This window comes from Chiloscyllium punctatum, chromosome 10 (assembly GCF_047496795.1).
Source record: "Chiloscyllium punctatum isolate Juve2018m chromosome 10, sChiPun1.3, whole genome shotgun sequence".
Lineage (NCBI taxonomy): Eukaryota > Metazoa > Chordata > Chondrichthyes > Orectolobiformes > Hemiscylliidae > Chiloscyllium > Chiloscyllium punctatum.
In genome coordinates, this window is record NC_092748.1 from 66,956,807 (window position 1) to 66,979,577 (window position 22,771).

General features: G+C 40.7%; 1 protein-coding gene across 7 annotated transcripts in view; it reads right to left on the minus strand.

The window, feature by feature from the left end:
- LOC140482247 (activin receptor type-1-like) overlaps window positions 1–22,771 on the minus strand; it is a 114,771-nt gene that overhangs the window by 45,904 nt on the left and 46,096 nt on the right. For 5 of the 7 annotated variants that reach the window (XM_072579382.1, XM_072579384.1, XM_072579385.1 and 2 more), the window contains 2 exons: window positions 10,500–10,573; window positions 2,885–3,148 (listed from right to left, as the gene is read on the minus strand). In XM_072579382.1, the coding sequence (XP_072435483.1) occupies window positions 2,885–3,148; window positions 10,500–10,573 (338 nt within the window). Of the gene's footprint in view, window positions 1–2,723; window positions 2,795–2,884; window positions 3,149–10,499; window positions 10,574–22,771 lie in introns of those variants that run through there. The other 2 variants (XM_072579387.1, XM_072579389.1) reach the window with 2 other exon arrangements.

Below are 22,771 nucleotides of genomic sequence, written 5' to 3' on the forward strand. Positions count from 1 at the left end.
ACTTTGGGAGATATTTCAATAAAGAATAATTATGTAATAAGTTGCTCTTCGGAGGGTTGGTGTGGACTTGTTGGGCCAAAGGGCCTGTTTCCACACTGTAGGGAATCTAATCTAAGCTATAGATCTATCACAGAATTAAAGATTTAGGCAAAAACCGAGAAGAGTTTTGTTAATCAAGAAACAGAAAGAGTCTCACAACCACTATCATCAAGTTAGGGAAGCAATTTCGACAAGCATCTCCTATAGTGCTGTGTTGGATATAGAGTCATAGAGATGTACAACATGGAAACAGACCCTTCGGTCCAACCCGTCCATGCCGACCAGATATCCCAACCCAATCTAGTCCCACCTACCAGCGCCCAGCCCATATCCCTCCAAACCCTTCCTATTCATATACCCATCCAAATGCCTCTTAAATGTTGCAATTGTACCAGCATCCACCACTTCCTCTGGCAGCTCATTCCATACACGTACCACCCTCTGCGTGAAAAAGTTGCCCTTAGGTCTCTTTTATATCTTTCCCCTCTCACACTAAACCTATGCCCTCCTTTCTGGACTCCCCAACCCCAGTGAACTGAACTAGATGCTTAATTGTCTCAAATATCCACCAGACAGGAATATCTACACAAGGTTGGCCATATTATTGCAATATGTACCCAAGCGGGAAATAGACTCTGGACTGTATTTCATGCTTATCAGGTTGCTGAAGTCATCAAAATTGACATCACAAACCTGAAATACCACAGAGAGACAGAAAGAATTAGGGCCTAAGTCAGTTTATCACCCTACAAAATAAGGCATCACCCCAAATAAACTCGCCTGTTGCTCACCTATCATTATCGTAAAGGTACAAAGCTTAGAGATAGAGGGGTTTGGCCCTTATGTTTAACATTCCTACCAAATGATAAAGAGGAGACAAGCTGGAAATCCAGGGAAGAGAAAATCCTCCAGTGGACAGAATCAGAGGTGTAGCATTCCACACAGGGACACTGCAGTCAATCAAAGTGCATTGCAAAAATGTATCTCTTGTTGCTGTTTGCAGTACAGTCTAAAACTTTACAAACTAGTGGAACAGGTAGTAGTTATCTGGTACAATGTCACAACACTAATGTCAGAAGCAGTCAATCTCTGGCAAGATCAAGTCTCATTAACACTCGAGTGCCATTACAAAGACAATGCCAGATACAGGTAATGCTCCTTTAACACCATAGTTGCATTCCAGTGAAACCTCACTTAATAGAAAAATGCTTAATAGGCCTATGGGAAAAGTGGAGGGAGGGACGGACCAGCAAAAAAAAAAATCACTCACAATTGCTCAAAAATCATCAAAAAGCCTAACACAAAGTATAGCACAACCTGAATGAAGGTTTAAATCAAACTTATTAACAAAACAAAAGTAAATTTAACACATTACGTTGAAAAAATATTGTTAATACAGGGACAGAGGGTCATCATCACCACCACCTTCAGGTGCAGTTTTGCTATGGATAGCTGTGTTTGATTGTCTTCTGGCTGTTTCTTAGAGGTTAGTTTAAAGGATATTATACAAGAATATTCTTATCTCAGAGGGAGAGCAATGAACATTCATTTGTTTAATCTTTGAGATGAAGCTGCTCAATGTATACTACTGTACCTCTTACATGCTCTGACAGCAGCTGACATCGGCGCACAAGCAGAACCAAGTGCATGAAACAATCGCCGCTGGAATCATGCTATTGCGAACAGAGGCAAGCATTCTCGAAAATACCATTTCCTAATTCTTCAGCAACGTTATGGCCAAATCGCATTGCTGAAACATGCTTTATACAAGAACTACCTGTATTCAAATCTAACTAAAACATGTATTTCAATATTCTACATTTTTCCAACACAGCTGCATACAATACCACCTATCCGCCTCCAATTACTTAAGAAGTTTCTGTTCTGCCATTTTTCCCCATATATGGCATTACCATTGCATTGTCCAACAGAACCCTATCAGCAATAATGATCTTTAAAACAATTCACATTATGTAAAACTTCTTTGCCTGTAATTTAAAAGTACTTGCACTGAAGTGGCAGATCTCACCTCATCTTCAAAATGTTTAGCTATTCACAATTTAAAATATCAACTGCAAACATTACCTCATATACACTACTGACACCCACTCTGCCTCACCATCATTTACTTTGATCTCCTTCTGTGCCCTGTCCCTGACATCAACATTTGGAAGAATTACAATCTTATGCAGTCAAATGTTGTGAAGGTCCCAACATACACAATATATTTCAGCTCATCCAGCACATTGAATCCATGTCCTAATGTGTTCTAAATCCCTCACTGTCCAGGATTAGCTCCTGTAGCACTTCAAATTTTAAATTCTCATCTTCATATTGATATCCCTTTATGACTGAGACCTTCCATCTTTGTACCCCAAGCAGGATGGTTAGAGTAATATAAAACTAGAAACAATACAGCTAGCAACCATTCCTGATCTCTTTTCAAGAACAGAATTTTTAACTTCTGTAAACTGAAGAAAGGAATAAGAATACCTCAACAAGTGGTGTAGATTCAAACGACACAGGAAATAAAATACAATTATGCATGCTTTAACAATGCAAAAGTATTAATAATCTCCAATTTTTAAATTCCCTTACAAGTTCATACAACGAAATCAAAGTGCTTTGTACTCAATTTGCAATGGCAGAAAAGTGCAGTTTTAGATGTAAGTGAATTCCCTCACATTTCAGCATGGTGCATGTTTTCTGCACACATTACTTTTGTCTTTCCTGCTGCACAGTGTGAAGTTGGATCTTGCATATCAGCATCTGTGAAACAGTTGGCAATTATAAAAGTAGATGTCAACATTTTGATAAAGCACAAAGTTTGTTAAGAAAGCTTTACCTTTAGGTGGCAGTTGAGCTGTAATATTCATATTACACAAATTGCCATGACAACATTCTACTGTCTGATCTGCTGATGGTGGAGTCTTGCATGTCAGCTTACTCTGTTCATAAACTTGGAAGCAGCCTTTTTGATAAACTGGATGACCATCATTTATGCTCAATGATGCGAAACACTGCTGCCCTACACACTGATCCTCTCCTCCACAAAACATCCCTTCACACACGCACTTATAGAGGCCTGCACTTAATTTTGGCTTCTCCTCTGAAAAACAAAGTTCAAAAATAAAGTGAGCCATTGGAAAAATCTTAAGAAGCAATCAATCAAGCCCATGACAACAGGTAACATAATAAACCATGAATCACTAACACAAAATGTACTAAAGGTCAATCATAACTGTCTGTATATCCTTCACACAATAGTTCCAAATGTATAAAATCTCAAAACCACGATACTTAAGTGGTATCAAGGGGAAGGTAATAGAGTAGATTAGATTAGATTCCCTACGGTATGGAAACAAGCCCTTTGGCCCAACAAGCCCACACTGACCCTCTGAAGAGTAACCCACCCAGTCCCATTTCCCTCTGACTAATGCACCGAACACTATGGGCAATTTAGCACAGCCAATTCATCTGACCTGCACACCTTTGGACTGTGGGATGAAACCCACGCAGACATGAGGAGAATGTGCAAACTCCGCACAGACAGTCACCCAAGGCTGGAATCGAACCTGGGACTCTGGTGCTATGAGGCAGCACTGAGCCACCATACTGTAAGGGTAATATCTAAATCAGAGTCCAAGGGGACATGAGTTTGAATCTCACCGTGGCAAATGGTGAAATTTGAATTTGATGAAAATCTGGAACTAAACCTTAGACTAAAAGCAACTAATAACCATTGTTAATTGTAGTAAATGCCCATTTGGTCACTACTGTCTTTTAGGCAAGAAAAGCCATTATCGAGGGGTGACCTTATAGAAGTTTATACAATGAGGAGGAGCATGGAGAGGGTAAATAGACAAGGTCTTTACACAGGGGGTGGAGGAGTCCAGAACTAGAGGGTATAGCCACAGAAGACTCCTGCTCTAGCTGCCTTTGCTGGAGTTAACCTATCTATGTGACTGTATTTAAGACTTTCCCCCACTTCCTACAACTGCCATTCATCACATACTGTTGCTGTTGCAGTTGCAAATTCCTCATCGCTTCTAACTGCCTCTCCAACTGATCCATTTGATCAGATAAGATTCGCAGCCAACAGCATTTATGGCAGATATAATCCACAGTAACCCTTAAACTCTCCTTAAACTCCCACATCTGACAAGAAGTACACATCACTCTATTAAAGGCCATTTTTGCTCCTTCACAATCTACAGACCCAGAAAATAACAACGTCTTATTCCTCTACAAACACTGCCCCAGGTTAAATGAATGGTTATGGCTTATATTTTAAGTTTAATCAAGAGACATATCTCCAAAAAACATACAATCAAGAAAGACGCCACTCTACACACGATCGTGATTCTCTGTAGGCCACACTTAAAACAACGATTAAACTTATCTGATTCTGTGCTGTGAACTTCACCCAACAATTCCTCCAAGATCAGTTGTAAATTTCGCTGTTTGTTAATTTTCCCAGATGCACTCCTAAAGGGACAACTTTTTCACGCAGATTGGTGCGTGCATGGAATGAGCTGCCAGAGGATATGTAGAAGCTGGTACAATTACAATATTTAAAAGACATCTGGATGGGTATATAAATAGGAAAGGTTTAGAGACATATGGGCCAAGTGCTGTCAAATGGGACTAGATTAATTTAGGATCTCTGGTCGACATGGATGAGTTGGACCAAAGGGTCCGTTTCCGTGCTGTATGTCTCTATGACTGTACGGTTACACCTAAGTGTGATCCCGGACCCACATCAATGTGGTTGACTGTCTTTTAAAATGGCCCAGTCAGCCATGCCGTTCAAGGGCAAACTATGCTGGCTCAGCAAAAACACAAAAAAAGTGTTTTTTTTAAACTTTTATTCTCAGTAAAGAAGCATCTACTATTGGCCTCAAGCATATTTTTCCATTGCAGCAAGTGTGAATTATTGCAACTGCTGCAAGGTTATGCTTGCTGGAGCTTTTAAATTGATCACTGCAGTCCCTCAAAGTGATGTCTGTGATCTGTATAAATAAAATGCAGACTTATTGGAATTCCATCTTTCTGACTTTGTTTTCTTGCCAACTAATATTTCAAGTTAAAACAAATGTTTGGAAGGCTTTTCTTTCAGAGGCATTCTTCTTCCACTTTCTGCCAGTTTTGTCATTAGAACCTTATCTTAAAGTATGTTGCTAAAGTCAGAGTTAAAATCCAATTTCAAATGATGTGCCATTCCTGTAACTCATTACCCATTGTTCACATGATAAATTACATGTAAATTGACTTCACTGAGCAACTTGACAGCTTTACAAAATAGAGCTAGCATTTTAAGAGAACTATTTTTGTGTGGGGGTGGGGAGAGACAATTAATTGAAATACAAGTTGAGCTGCAAGATAGCTGAAATACTAGGAGGGCTTTGCAACTTGGAGAAAAAAAAATCAAGTGATGCAGATTTTTTACTTGTGGAAGACAGCACTGCATTTTTCAAAGCAGTGACGGAAATACCTTGAGAATGAGTGACACGGGGAGTCTTTGAGTTTAGGAAATTCTGTCTGATGACAGCCCTCTGATTGTCACAAACAAGACCTCAACCAAAGTTGTAAGTGGAAGAGCAACAGGGATATACATGGCCTTTGAACTGAAAGTATCTTTCTACCTCTGCACGGGATAAACACAGAAAAACCAAGAATGCATAAAAGAAAGAATTCTACCGAGAGCAGACCCAGATTTGTCAGGTCAACTATTATAGAGTCATAGAGATGTACAGCATGGAAACAGACCCTTCGGTCCAACCTATCCATGCCGACCAGATATCCCAACCCAATCTAGTCGCACCTGCCAACACCAGGCCCATATCCCTCTTCCTATTCATATACCCATCTAGATGCCTTTTAGATGTTGCAATTGTACCAGCCTCCACCACTTCCTCTGGCAGCTCATTCCATACATGTACCACCCTCTGCGTGAAAAAGTTGCCCCTTAGGTCTCTTATATCTTTCCCCTCTCACGCTAAACCTATGTCCTCTAGTTCTGGACTCCCGCACGCCAGGGAAAAGACTTTGTCCATTTATCCTATCCTTGCCCCTCATAATTTTGTAAACCTCTATAAGGTCACCCCTCAGCCTCCAATGCTCCAGGGAAAACAGCCCCAACTTGTTCAGCCTCACCCTATAACTCAAATCCTCCAACCCTGGCAACATCCTTGTAAATCTTTTCTGAACCATTCCAAGTTTCACAACGTCTTTCCGCTAGGAAGTAGACCAGAATTGCATGCAATATTCCAACAGTGGCCTAACCAATGTCCTGTACAGCCGCAACATGATCTCCCAACTCCTGTACTCAATACTCTGACCAATAAAGGAAAGCATACCAAACGCCGCCTTCACTATCTTATCTACCTGTGACTCCACTTTCAAGGAGCTATGAACCTGCAGTCCAAGGCCTTTTTGTTGAGCAACACTCCCTAGGACCTTACCATTAAGTGTATAAGTCCTGCTAAGATTTGCTATCCCAAAATGCAGCACCTCGCATTTATCTGAATTAAACTCCATCGGCCACTTCTCAGCCCATTGGGCCCATCTCGTCAAGATCCTGTTGTAATCTGAGGTAACCCTCTTCACTGTCCACTACACCTCCAATTTTGGTGTCATCTGCAATCTTACTAACTGTACCTCTTATGCTTGCATCCAAATCATTTATGTAAATGACAAAAAGTAGAGGACCCAGCACCGATCCTTGTGACACTCCACTGGTCACAGGCCTCCGGTCTGAAAAACAATCCTCCACCACCATCCTCTGTCTTCTACCTTTGAGCCAGTACATCCTGTCCCTCAGGATTCCCTCCAACAACTTGCCCACCACCGACATCAGGCTCACCGGTCTATAGTTCCCTGGCTTGTCTTTACCGCCCTTCTTAAACAGTGGCACCACGTTTGCCAACCTCCAGTCTTCCGGTACCTCACCTGTGACTATTAATGATACAAATATCTCAGCAAGAGGCTCAGCAATCACTTCTCTAGCTTCCCACAGAGTTCTCGGGTACACCTGATCAGGTCCTGGGGATATATCCACCTTTAACCGTTTCAAGACATCCAGCAATTCCTCCTCTGTAATCTGGACATTTTGCAAAATGTCACCATCTATTTCCCTACAGTCTATACCCTTTTCCACAGTAAATACTAATGCAAAATATTCATTTAGTATCTCCCCCATTTTCTGTGGCTCCACACAAAGGCCACCTTGCTGATCTTTGAGGGGCCCTATTCTCTCCATAGTTACCCTTTGGTCCTTAATGTATTTGTAAAAACCCTTTGGATTCTCCTTAATTCTGTTTGCCAAAGCTATCTCATGTCCCCTTTTTGCTCTCCTAATTTCCCTCTTAACTATACTCCTACTCCTTCACTTGATCTATCCCGTCTATACCTGACATATGCTTCCTTCTTTTTCTTAATTGAAGTAAAGATGATCATTGATTTACAGACAGCAGGTCATCAGTGCTGCAAATCAAGATGAACGGAGAGAGAAAATTTAACCCACCCTCAAACACTGGGTTTCTGATCTTCAGAATTTTGCTTACTCTGTCTATGTTCTTCTTTCATCCATAATACCTGTGTCAAACCATTTGTCTTTGTTATGAATGACAGTTTAGATATTTTGGGATTTAAAAAGAGGTATTGTTTTAAATCACATTGTAGTAGATTTATAATCCTTACTTTCTACTGCCATTTGTTAAAGTTGTGTGTGTCACAATTAAGACAGATGTTTTCAGTTAATGACAAAACCTGGTTTTGTTTGAGCAATAGTTGGTCAAGAAAAATCTTAGCAATCTATTCACAACTTAAAATATTATGATGGCTTGAGGGTCAATGAGGCACAATTATCAGTGCACCCAATCCAAAGAAGTCATGGCAGCATCCATTAACGAGGGTTTCCATTAAAATATTTTTCTTTATATTAACAGAATTTGATTTTGCTTAAAATGTTGCAGAGTACTCTTAATTTTGGACAAGTTAGGTATCTTCTTACTCTTTCTTTTTCTAAAGATAAAATGGCCCCAAATTTAGCCCCAACACTGTTGCAAACCATCTAAAATTATATTAAAAGTATAACCAATGGAAGTGCTAATTTCTACCATGTTCAGTCCATCCACTGCAGCAGGATTCTTTGTAGTTGGTTGGGGCTCCAGATTCTAAATTAGAATGGTCTTCTAGTAATACAATTTCTTTGGAATGTTATACAATTCATCCAACACATACACATTGGAAATTTAGAATATGTTTAGTCCAGTATAACTTTCACAAAGTATGTATTTTTCCAGTAAACTAAAGCAAAATTCGGGTTTCCACAAAATAGAAATTACTAAAATTGTTAGTTTTGCAAAAGTAAATAGATTGCAATTAAATGATATACAAAAAGCAATTAGAAAAGCTCACTGACCTCTCATTTATATGACACCTTTTACTGTCAAAGTACAGCCTGTGTTATTGTATATACACACAAGTTGGACCATAAAGAGCCACAAACATCAAAGGTGAAGACCAACTGACAAATATATTTTAGGACCATTAGTCAAGTAAGGACAAAATACCAAAAGAATTACCAATATTTTTGGAAGGGGATCTTTTACAAAGAAGGGAGATGGGTCCTAATCTCCCTGGAAGTCAAGGTAATGGATCGGCCATGCCCCAGTCAGAGCACTTTCATCTGAGACAGAAAGTTGTTGGTTAGTATCATAGTCCTGAGAGTTGACCATATAATCCAGACTGACATTTAAGTGTAGTAGAGAGAGAATGCTATTACAGGTTTGCAAATGACACAAAAAGTAGGTGGGAAAGCAAGTAGTGAGAATAATACAATCCACAGAGGGACATAGATAGGCTGAGCAGGCGAGCCAAAAATCTTAGATGTAATCTCGCGAAGAACAGAAGAGGATATGCACTTTTGGTAGGAACTATAAAGGAATCAATTATTACTTAAATGGAGAAAGATTGCAGAAAGCTACAGAAGAGAGAGAATTAGGGAGTCCTCATCCATGAATCACAAAAAACTAGCATTCAAGCTCAGCAGGTACGAAGGAAGGCTCTTTATTCCAAAAGGAATAGAGTAGGGAAATTTTGTAAAACATATACAAGTCACGAGTCAGGCCACAGGTGGAATACTGTAAATAGTTCTGGACCCCTTATCCAGTGAAAGATCTATTGCCATTGGAGGTAGTCCAGAGAAGATTCACTAGAATGATCCCAGTATGGAGGGTCCGCCTTGAGGAGAGGTTGAGTAGGTTGAGTCTGTGCTCATTGTAATTAAGAATGCGAGGCAATGTTATTGAAATATATTAGATCCTTAGGGGACTTGATAAGGCAGATGCAGAAAGTTTAGAGTGTGGTGCTGGAAAAGCACAGGAGGTCAGGCAGCATCTGAGGAGCAGGAAAATTGATGTTTCAGGCAAGAGCCCATCATCAGGAATGAGGCTGGGAGCCTCAGGGGTGGAGAGATAAATGGGAGGGGGTGGGGCAGAGGGGAAGGTAGCTGAGAGTGCAATAGGTGGATGGAGGTGGGGGTAAAGATGATAGGTCAGAGGGGAGGATGGAGCAGATAGGTGGGAAGGAAGGAAGGCGGACAGGTGGGACGGGTCATGAGGGCGATGCTCACCACTCACTTACAACCCAAAGCCTGGAGGAAGAACGCCTCATCTTCCGCCACGGGACCCATCAACCCCATGGTATCAATGCAGATTTCACCAATTTCCTCATTTCCCTTCCCCTCCCCCCCCCCCCCCCACCTTATCCCTGTTCAGCCTTCCCAGTTCAGCACCATCCTCATGGCCTGTCCCACCTGTCCATCTTCCTTCCCATCTAGCTGTTTTACCCTCCCCTCTGAATTATTACCTTTACCCCCCAACACCTCCATCCACCTAATGCGCACTCAGCTACCTTCCCCCCCAGCCCTACCCCCCCTCCCATTTATCTCTCCACCTCCGAAGCTGCAACCTCATTCCTGACGAAGGGCTTTTGCCCGAAACATCGATTTTTCTGCTTCTTGGATGCTGCCTGACCTGTTGTGCTTTTCCAGCACCACTCTCTTAACTCTAATCTCCAGCATCTGCAGTCCTTACTTTCACCTAGATGCAGAAAGTTGCTTCCCTTGTGGGAATGGTTTGGACCAGAAGATATAATCTCAGAACAAGGGGTTGCACATTTAAGACAAATGAGGAGAAATTTCTTCTCTCAGAGGGTAGTGAATCTATGTGTTTCTTTACCATAGATAGCTGTTGAGGCTAGGTCATTATTATGAGATACATGAAAAGGCAGATTTTTAAATCAGTAGGGGTATCAAAGGATATGAGGAAAAGATAAATTGGAATTGAGGATTATTAGATCAAATCATGACTTCATTGAATGGCAGAGCTGGCCTATTTCTGCTTCTATGCCTTATAGTCTTATAGGGTAAAAATCCAATAATTACTATTCCTTACCTGCACAGCTTGAACTTCGAAAGGTCAATGTCACCAACACAGAAAGGATCATTGTACCAGTTAACATCATACAACTGAAACAAAACACACCACACCACAATTAACATTTCAATGCATCTTTGTCTGCCCCATGCACATCTGATTTTTTTTTTAAATAGACAAAAATAGTCAGTGGGAAGAAATACACAATTAAACAAGGAAACCAATCACAAACAGACAACAGTATACTTGAGCTATCCAAATACTTCCTAGCTTCAGGGCATTTCTGAAACCATAATGCTCTTGAACCAACCAGCTTGCATACAGCACACTGGTGAATTTGTTTTCTCAAAAATACTGCTGGTTGAGCCAGATAACATATGTTTAGGTAGCTGAAATCATGCCAACAATTTTAAAACATCAGCATTCTTCTGGTTGTTTCTTTTAGGTCAATGTGCTGAAAGTTACTGTATAAATGTTATAATACAGCTCCAGCAAACTTTAAAACAGGCACATGAACACAACATCCTAAAAATAGAGGTGGATATGTGGGGTGGGGGAGCTAAGTAAATACTTTGCAGAAGATGCAAGGGAAAATTATTGAAAATTCCTCTGCTTGCCTGCCCAACAGAATACCCTCTTTGCTGTGTTATAAAAAGGAAAAATGGTCGATCCCAAGGCCAGACTTCAGTGCTGCATTCTATTCAAATTACATGTCAGTTGATAGCTGGTTAATAATAAACATCTTGGCCTCACAACCCAGTTCTGGAGGCAAGCATGGTTTCCTGCTGGTTTGCTGTTTCTGCACAGCCTTACCCACTGTGAATTATAAAATAATATGTTGCTGGGATAAAGTGTTTCCTGTTGCAGTGATAATCCCTGAAAATACAGTTCTTCTTAAATGAAGCTATGTTCAAAAGTCTTACGCCTGCCAAAGCCAGACATTTTTATGGTTTCACTTCCTTAGTGAAATTTAGGAGCCACAATTAGGGTCGTCTAGCAGGTTACACCGAGATACACATCAAAAAGCCAACTCCTGCAACATATTTATTTTTGCCAGAACTAAAGGGGCTAAAGTGAGATTGTCCCTAATTACAGACTTCATTATTCATTGCTGTGGTGTGCTCCATTATTAATAATCATGAATACACACACTGACAAAAATATGTTTGGGCCCAGACCTCCAACAACAATGTACTATGTTCATTTTACTGTATGCACCACATGTCATCATCATCAACACACATTTAAATTCAAAGTTTGGTAGAAGATTTGTAGCTCGGGTGCTCGTTGTTGTGGTTCTGTTCGCCGAGCTGGGAATTTGTGTTGCAGACGTTTCGTCCCCTGTCTACGTGACATCCTCAGTGATTGGGAGCCTCCTGTGAAGCACCTCTGTGTTGTTTCCTCCAGCATTTATAGTGGTTTGTCTCTGCTGCTTCCGGTTGTCAGTTCTAGCTGTCCGCTGCAGTGACCGGTATATTGGGTCCAGGTCGATGTGTTTGTTGATAGATTCTGTGGATGAGTGCCATGCCTCTAGGAATTCCCTGGCTGTTCTCTGTTTGGCTTGTCCTATAATAGTAGTGTTGTCCCAGTCGAACTAACGTTGCTTGTCATCGGCGTGTGTCGCTACAAAGGATAGCTGGTCATGTTGTTTCGTGGCTAGTTGGTGTTCATGGATACAGATTGTTAGCTGTCTTCCTGTTTGTCCTATGTAGTGTTTTGTGCAGTCCTCGCATGGGATTTTGTACACGAACGGCACTGTTCACCTCTATCGACAAAACCCTAGCCAGAGAAACAACAGCCAACCTGCTGGACATACAGAACAGACAACAAGACCAGGAACCTATCAACAAAGACTGCATACTCAAACTACTGGACCTGTGCCTCACAACACACTTCACATTCAACAACCAAATATATGAACAAATCAACGGCACACCCATGGGCTCACCCATCTCTGGACTCATAGCAGAAGCAGTAATGCAAAGGTTAGAACAAACAGTCTGACCGCAAATTCAACCCAAACTCTGGGTCAGATATGTAGATGATACCTTTGTAATCATTAAAAACACAGAAATAGGGAACACACACCGGATCATCAACACCACACTCACAGGAATCCGATTCACTAGAGAGGAAGAAAAGGACAACCAACTCCCATTCCTAGACGTGATGGTACAGAGAACACCGAATGGAGAATTCACCACAAAGATTTACAGGAAAGCCACACACACAGACCAAGTCCTAAACTATGAAAGCAACCACCCCAACACACACAAAAGAAGTTGAATCAAGACACTGTTCAAAAGGGCAACAACACACTGCAGTACACCAGAACTGCAAAAAGAGGAAAAAGAACACCTCTACAATGCATTTGCCAAAAACAGATATCCCCACAATTTCATCAACAGATCCCGAAGGGAAAGACAACGGAATGAGGACATGCCACAACCCAAAGGACTAGCCACACTACCATACATCAAGAACATTTCTAAACTGACAGCCAGACTACTCCGACCACTAGGACTCATAACAGCACACAAACCAACAGCCACTCTCAGACAACAACTCACCAGGACAAAGGACCCGATACCCAGCATAAGCAAAACCAACGTAGTGTACAAAATCCCATGCAAGGACTGCACAAAACACTACATAGGACAAACAGGAAGACAGCTAACGATCCGTATCCATGAACACCAACTAACCACGAAACGACACGACCAGCTATCCTTAGTAGCCACACATGCGGATGACAAGCAACACGAGTTTGACTGGGATATCACTACTGTTATAGGACAAGCCAAACAGAGAACAGCCAGGGAATTCCTAGAGGCATGGCACTCATCCACAGATTCTATCAACAAACACATCGACCTGGACCCAATATACCAAACACTGCAGCGGACAGCTGGAACTGACAACCAGAAACGGCAGAGATAAACCACTATAAATGCCGGAGGAAACAACACAGAAGCTTCACAGGAGGCTCCCAAGCACTGAGGATGTCACCTAGACAGGAGACGAAACGTCTGCCACACAAATTTCCAGCTCAGTGAACAGAACCACAACAACGAGCACCCGAGCTACAAATCTTCTCACAAACCTTGATCTGAAAGTATGGTCATAGGGTTAGTCTTTAAGCAGTGCCTAAGGCAGAAAGAGAGGTAGAGTGGTAGAAGGTAGAAGGAAGGTTTCTAGAGCTTCCAGATTAAGCAACCAAAAGGTGCTGCTAAAGGTGCAGAGTTTAAAATCAGAACATTCACAAGACTAGAATTAGTGGATTTAGGTCATGAAACAAATTATCACGTTACTGCTGTCTGTCACTCTACCACACTGATAAACTAACCTCTGCGTATGCTCTCCTTAACCTATTGGCCAGTTCAGAATATACATATGCCTATTAGAGAATAGAGATGCAAGACAATGATTAAAAAGGCTCTTGATTGACAATGCATTTATTTTAATATCATAATGTATGCATACAAACACATTGGTTTAGTGTGCTTACAAGGTCAATCTGGGATATCAAAATATAAAATTACATAAATGTGGAGATCAAGAAATCTGGAAAGTGGTTATTCCACATAAAAGAGGCTAGAATGTGAAAATTTATAGCATTTGCATTTTTGTACTGTTAATTGTTGAATTGTGACCCATAAAGTTATTTCTAAAAGAGAACTGGATGGTTGCTTGAAAGGGAAAGGGAGTTAAGGGAACTAGAGAGTGAGAAGAGTACAATTAGATTACATAGCTCACGTGAAGAAAAAAATGAGTAGGGACTTTAAGGACCAAACAAGCTATATTTATCCCTTGCAGTCTGTTATTCTACATAAACCTTTAGTTAGCAAATCTTTGATCTGTGGGAAACAAAAACAAGAGTGTATCTAAGGAAATATAATAATCGAGCACAGAGACCTGAAAATCATTGGAGACTTGGAAGTCATTTGAGAAAAGTAATATTCTGCGATTAACAGTGATGTTTATCTGATCTATCCCTTGTTTTCCTGCCACATAACCAATTCTGGCTCTAATTGGCCAAACTTCTTTGGATACCATGGGCTCTTACCTTTGTAATCAATCTCCCATGTTGGGTCTTATCAAATGCCTTACTGAAGTACAAGTCCACAACTCAATCACATTGATCAGACATGACCGCACCTTAACAAAACCATTCTGACTGTTCTTGATTAATCTCAGTCTCTCCAAATACAGATTAATTCTGGCCCTCAGAATTGCTTCCAATAGCTTCCCCACCACAGAGGTTATCCCTTGCACCCTTCTTGAATAATAGTACCACATCAGCTGTCCTCCAGCCTTCTGGCACCTTTCCTGTGACCAGACAAGAATTGGAATTTATTGCCAGCACCCCGACTATTTCCTCCCTTCCCTCACTCAACATTTATTTACTTTAATAGTCTGCCAGACTACTCAGAATTTCCTCTCGGTCTATGCTAACTTCTTTAATTTTAATCATTGTCCTTTTCCCCCGATATCTATACCCACAACACCTTTTTCACTGGTGAACACTGACCCAAAGTATTCATTTCAAATCCTACCTACCACCTCTATCTCTGTACACAAATTACTACACTGGTCCTTAATGGGTCTTACTCTTTCCCTACCTATCCTGAATGCACTTGTACAATAACTTTAGGATTATTCTTTCTTGGCCATCTTTTTACTCCCCTAATTTTGTTTTTAAGGTTTCCCTTGCAGTAGTCTCAGGTCGTAACTTCACCAGGTTGAAACTTCATTTATTGGTGCAAATGGTACTGCTCCAGTGTGCCTTCATACCATTTCATTGAATCAGGGTTGTCCCCTAGCCTGGTGGTAATCATGAAGTGAGGGGATAGGCTGGGCTTTAAGATTGCTGATTGTAATGAATATCATTATGCTGTCATTAATAGCTCACGGGGCCTTATGTTTCCCAGTGGTGTGTTGTTCAATCTTTTTGAAATCTAACTTATTTAAACATGGAGTTGGCATTGTTACCTGAAACATCAGAGGCTGTGGGGTGACCTCAGAGAATTATAAATTCATGTTTTTCCTGGATCGTTGGAGGCTAAGGGAAGACCTTATAGAGGTTTATAAAACCATGAAGAGCATGGATAGGGTAAATAGACAAGGTCTTTTCCCTGGGTTGAGAGAGTCCAGAACAAGAGGCCATAAGTTTAGGGCGAGAGGAGAAAGATTTAAAAAGAGACCTAAAGAGCAACTTTTTCATACAAAGGGTAGTGCGTGTATGGAATGAGCTGCCAGGAGGAAGTGGTGGAAGCTGGTACAGTTACACGATTTAAAAGACATCTGGATGCATATATGAATAGGAAGGGTTTGGAGGGATATGGGCCAAGTGCTGGCAAATGGGACTAGATTAATTTAGGCTCTCAAGTTGGCATGGACAAGTTGGACCGAAGGGTCTGTTTCCGTGCCTTTCATCTCTATGACTCTATGAGGGGCATGGATTGAGTATTAAATAGTCAAGGTCTTTTTCCCAGATTAAAGGAGCCCAAAACTGGAGGGCATAGATTTAAAGTGAGAGGGGAAAAGATTTTTCAGAGGGTGGAATATGTATAGAACTAAGCTGCCAGAGGTGGTGGTGGAGACAGGTACAATTACAACATTTAAAAGGCACCTGAATGGGTACATGAATAAGAAGGGTTTTAAGGGATATGGGCCAAATGTTGGAAAATGGGACTTGATTAATTTGGGATATCTGGTCTGCGCAAATGAGTTGGACCGAAGATTCTATTTACATGCTGTATAACGCTAAGACTCTATGGTTAGTGCCGTGAAAGTGATACAATTATGAAACAGAACAAACAGCATCTGCATTTACAAGCAATTTCTTGGAAGATTTAATATGCTGATATAAGTCCATAACCCTCAACCTTTTGCTGAACACCTGAGTTAAAACTTAGTGATGCAGTAGCATTAAAGTTAAAACAACCTTATCAGATTGGAATTTTAAATATGCCTTTAAAAAGAATAATAAAATATTGAAGTCAAAATCACAGCTGCTTAAGGCAGGTTCGGGATATGGCAATGAACCAGACAAAAAGGAAAGGGAAGGAAAATTTCACATGTAATTTTTGTTTGGCTGGCAGGGTAAAAATGAAGATACAATTATGAAAACATTTGATATTTTGCTTGAAGTAACAACTGAACTCATTTGTATTTATCAAGGGCAAATTCTGCTGGCTCTCAATGTTTGTGCACAGAAACCAAGTTTGGCTTGAGAATTTAATGCATTGGAGCACTCAACTACTTTCATTTAGCAAATATTGGACCAAATTTGGGTCCTTTCATGTGCAGGTTCAGCTGAATGGTCAAAACAGCAACTTCAGTTGACAGGGATTCAGAACAGGAAAGATAGCCATGTTTCCTGCTCTTGATCAGTATTTGGTGGTCCCTATGGGAACTAAATGAATTGAACTCTGGGTTTGGCTGTGGTGCCTACTTGTGCTGAATCAGACAGCTGAATACAACATTGATTTATCCTCTTCCACATACTCAGTCCCTGGCAAGAAGCTTTTATTTGTTTAACAGCGTTTAAAACTCTTTATTCAAGCAGTTAGAAACTAAGTTGCTGCAAACCTACAACACAAGCCTTCACCGTTGCGCTACAATTTTACTGCACCTTTAGATCTGTCTTCAGATAAAGCCAGCTGTGGGAAGGTTCATGTTAGACGCATAACAGGCAATTCTGCACAGAGTTCTGCTTTCTGCAAGTATGATTACTGTTTTTTCTGCAAATCACTTCTTAGAAAAGTTACCTCTTGCTCTTTCCAACTCCAATCCTTGTGCATCTGCAACTAAGCAGGGTTGTCAGTCTACTTTTAAAACTACCACAGAAATGATTTCATGGAGAGCAGGCCAACCTTGCAACCAAAGTCATGAGCTATAGATTATGAAATCTTCATGAAACATGGTAGTAGCCACCTGAATAACTAAGTTTGCCTTTCAATTCAAGGTGCAACATGAAACTTTGAAATTTTGATGGATAATTTAACATTTTCTTCATGCTTACAATAATACAATGTTTTGAGCGGTAGTACAAATTATGTCAAAAGTAATCCTTACATCAAACTTAATAAATGGATGCTTGCATCAGAATTAGGATGACTTTTTATGTTTTTTATATTATAAAAACTAACATTTTAATCATTTGCATTTCTCCTTTAGATACCTCCAACAATGCCATCACAATCAATACCTCCTTGTAGTAAAGAAAATGTTATTTATAATCCAAAAATTTTGATATTGTTAAATATTTTAATTAGGTACTTTTATTGCAAACTGACCATCTAAATGTCAAAATGATACATACATTCAGTGCTTTCCTACCTACAAGTCAATCCTATATCTGTAATCTTATCAGTTACAGATAAATAACTACTCCAATTACAATGAACATTTCAAAAATCAAGCATACATATCATCAAAATTTCAAATCTGGTTTCAAGGTAACGCACTTAAAACTATCAGAACATTTGTGGCTACTTCTATAATCATTCCCAAATAATCTCAAAACTAGCTTTCCAGCATGAAACAAAAATGGTAGAATATTGAACAGAAAAAAAAATCTAAAGGAGCTGATCACAGTCAGCTTCAATTTAAATTTCCCAAATGCATTTAATGTTTAGGCTCAATGAGATCAGCCCCAATCTAAACAGTGCATAGACTTTTTTCACCGCGTTCAAGCTACACTTTTTAACAGCTTGTGAAAAACCATAGATTTAGCTTTGTTAACTGTTCAACAAAAGGGTGAATCATAAATTGAGGTCAAGAAGTACCACAATGCAGCTTATCTTACAGTACTTTGAAGTACACATCACAACTCAACTACAAATGGGGAATTTCTTTCACTGAAGCATTGACTGGTGCACTATTAGCAATCATGGACAGTGACAAAATACACAACTTCAATATTTAGCTACTTCTGAGACAGCACAAGTGAGACAAATTAGATCTGGTTAAGTATGAGATATTGTATTTAAATGTGCCTTGAGAATTAACTCAAAGTAGACAAGCAGAAAGCTAGAAGAACACAGCAAGCCAGGCAGCTTCAGGAAGTGGAGAAGTCAATATTTTGGGTATAACCTTCTGCAGGACTCGGGGTGGGTGTAGGAGGAACTGTAGATAAAGGGGGTGGCAGGGGCAGGGGTGGTAAGGTGGGGATAGGTAGAGGGTATAACCTGGTTGGTCAAAAGGAGGAACTAATCTGGTTAGTGGCAGGGAGTAGTAAAAGGGAGGGGGAAGGGCTGGGAAGGGAGTCAGTGAATGGGGAGGGCGGTTATTTGAAATTGAAGAACTCAGTGTTGAGCTCTCTGGACTGTAGGCTGCCCAGGTGGAAGATGAGGTGTTTCTCCTCCAATTTGCCATTTGGTTCTTTGTGGCAATGAAGGATGCCAAGCATGGTCATGTCTGAAAGGGAATGGAATTAAAATGGGCAGTGACTGGGAGGTCAGGTCGGCCCCTGTGGGCCCGGCTGAGATGCTCGGCAAACTGCTCCCTAAGTTTACATTTGGTCTCCCCAGTGTAGAGAAGACCACATCGGGAGCACCTCCTGCAGTAAACTAGACTGGGAGAGAGACAGGTGAGCTCTGTCTCACATGGAAGGACTGTTTGGGACCCTAAATGGGGGTGAGGGGGATGGTGTACCAGCTGGTTTTACATCTTTTCCGGTTGCAGGGCAAAGTACCTGGGGGTTTGGAGGGGTTGATGGGGAGAGTGGTGCTAACAAGGACTGTCGAAGGGAACTCAGGCAGTAAAAGGCAATTAAAGGGCAACATTTTATAGTGGCAAACTGAATGTATAATTCAACAATTCATTTGTTACGCCAAAATATCAACAGTGCAAACTGATTCAAAATGTAACCATATTTCTGGTAGATTTCCAGGAATCAAGAATTCAGAGTACATGTTTGGATTTTAGGTTTCCTTTCACAATAAAACAATACATTTTCCACCACCACTCCACCACACTGCAGCTGTAATTTAGGATTGTTCTCTAAGGGCTTCCTACAGTACCTTGCGATTATATCATAGAGCTGCACATTACTGACCAGAGGAAAAATGTTAGAACAGATAAAGGCGCAGTACGCCAGACTAGATGGCATTATAGCCTTGAATGGTAGAGTTTTAAGAGCAAATGGACATGAACACACAAAGATAAATTAATCCTTAGTTATTGTAATTATAAGATAAGAGCCTGGTCTATGATTACTACATATAGCAATATTTAGTATGAAAGCATAATGAAGTGTGTTACTTTGAAGTCTAAATCTAAAGACAGTTCTTGACTTTGTCTTCTCCTTGTCTGGTTTGTCTCAAATCCAAACTCAATGTAGCATTAAACTTCATGATGAAAGAAGGATCATAAAGTGATTTTTAGCATACTGATGTGCCAATAAAATATGCACTCAGGAAGAATAAATAATTAAATTTTCAAGCTTTGTATACCTTACATTTAAACCTGTTCAACACATTAATTAAATCAAATGATGATTCAGTTTGGGGTTGGGGGACAAACAAGAAGGTAAACATAGAACATACTCTAAAAGACCACAAACTCCAACTTTCATGTCCATTGCCATCACCACCCCCACCCCCCCCCCCCCCCCCGCCACTCTGTAATAGGATGGTTTATGATTGCCAGTGCAGAAACATCAATTTGTGTGGACACATCGGAAAATCATTCTGTACCAGAAATTAAATGCAAAGAATTTTCATTACTTTAAAAAGTACCTGGGTACATACATGCATAAATCATTGAAGGCAGCAGAACAGTTTGAGTATATAGCATCCTGGACTTTGTCAATAGGGACAAAGTACAAGAACAAGGAGTTATGTCAAACCTGCATGGGATACTATATTGTCCTCAACCGGGGTATTGCATTGAGTTAGATTAGATTAGATTTCCTACAGTGTGAAAACAGGCCCTTCGGCCCAATTAGTCCACATCAACTCTCCGAAGAGTAACCCACCCAGACCCATTTTCCTCTGACTAATGCACCTAACACTATGGGCACTTTAACATGGTTAGCACTGCTGCCTCACTGCACATCTTTGGATTGTGGTAGGAAAGAGGAGCACCCGGAGGAAACCCATGCAGACACAAGGAGAACGTGCAAACTCCACACAGACAGTCACCCAAGGCTGGAATCGAACCTGAGACCCTGGTGCTGTGAGGCAGCAGTGCTAACCACTGTGCCATCGTGCCACCCCTAGTTCTGGGAACCACACTTAGCATGATTTATAAGGCAATATGAGAGGATGCAGAAAAGATTCATAAATGTAACTTCCTCATTCCCAGAGCCAGAGGATTGGAGAAGTTGAGACCATTCTCCTTTGGGGAAAAGAAGGTTTATAGGAGATTTGATACAGATATTCAAATTCTTCGTGGCTGGGCAGAGCAGATAGGGAAAACATCACTGATCAAGAACCAGAGGGGTAAGTGTAAGGCAATTGGTTAAAGAAGCAATATCACAATTGAAAAAAAAGATTTTTCAGGCAGTTCGCATCTGGATTGCACCAATTAACTTGCAATGGCAACTAAGATGGGTCCTTTCAAAACAGGAAATGAATTGTGAGAAAGTAAACATTTGGTGGACTACAGGAAAAGACCAGCTGAATTCCAGCTTCAAAGTGTCAGCACAGACAACAGACCAAATGGCTTCTTGCTGTGCTGTAGCCATTCTATGATTTCATATTCATCTGAAAACAGCACTGTACTGGACTACTTTTGAAATTACTGACAGAATTTACATCTGTCCTGGCAATAATGGGTAAAAGTGAATCTGCAGACGATTCACATGCCATTAGATTTTATTATGAGGAATAAAGTCAACTAGGTAGCTGATTCAGTAGTGTCTAATTTGTACACCCAAAGACACAGATTTATGTTTCAGAGCTTTCTGAATTGAAATCAAAAATGAAGTGTTGGAAATATTTAGCAGTCAACATCTGTAAAGAGAAGCCATAAAATTACTGTTTAAATAAACTCAAATGATTCTCACAGTACAAAAGGAGGCCATTCAGCCCATTTTGTTCATGCCAGTCAACATAGACCTGACTATACTAATCCCATTTTCCAGCTTTAAACCATAGTGACATCACACATTAGTATCTAAATACTGCTGAAATAATTTACATTGCATTTTGTTTTCCTTTTTTTTTAAATCTTCAGGTAGCACGGTGGCTCAGTGGTTAGCACTGCTGCCTAACAGCACCAGGGACCTGAGTTCAATTCCCCCTCAGGCAACTGTCTGTGTGGAGTTGTACATTCTCCCAGTTTCTGCATGAGTTTTCTCCGGTGCTCCAGTTTCTTCCCACAGTCCAAAGATGTGGAGGCTAGGTGGATTGATCACAGTAAATGGTCTGTAGTATCAAGGGATGTGCAGGCTACGTGGATTAGTCAGGGAAGATGCACGGTAATAGTGATAGGATTGGGGAATCAGAGAATGCTCTTTGGAGGGTCTGTATAGACTCAATTGACCAAATGGCCTCTTTCTGCACTTTAGGGATTCCATGATTGCAAGAATTTCTGATACAGCTGCCCTATCAGCTGGGTGGTTCCAAAATCCCAACATCCTTAAGGTGAAATAGTCTCTCCAACTCTCCTCAGTCTTCTAGCTCTTATTTTAGATCAATGATGGACTCCTCTACTGACAGAAAAGTTGTTTCCCTATCTACTGTACCCATGCACCTCATTAACTCAGACACTTCTATCATCAGGTCCCTTCTCAACCATTGCTGTTCTAAGGAGAACAACCCCAGCCTATCCAATTCTTTCCCCCTTTGATCTGTCATTTTAAAATTCATTTGTGGAATGTAGGGGTCGCTGGCTGGCCAGCATTTATTGCCCCTACATAGTTTCCCTTGAAAAGGTTGTGGTGAGCTGCCTTCTTGAACCACTGCAGTTCCATTAGGAGGGAATTCCAGGATTTTGACCCAGTGACACTGAAGGAATGGTGATATACTTCCAGGTCAGGATGATGAGTGGCTTGGTAGGAAACTTGCAAATGGTAATGTTCCCATGTATCTGTTGCCCTTGTCTGTCCAGTTGGTTGTGGTCATGGCTTTGGAAGGTGCTGTCTGAGGACCTTTGGTAAATTTTTGCAATGCATCTTGTAAATAGTACACGCAGCTGCTACTGAGCGTCAGTGGTGGAGGGAGTGGATGCTTGCAGATGTAGTACCAATCAAGCGGGTTGCTTTGTCCTAGATAGTGTTAAGCTTCTTGAGTGTTGTTGGAACTGCAGTCCTCCAGGCAACGGGTGAATATTACACT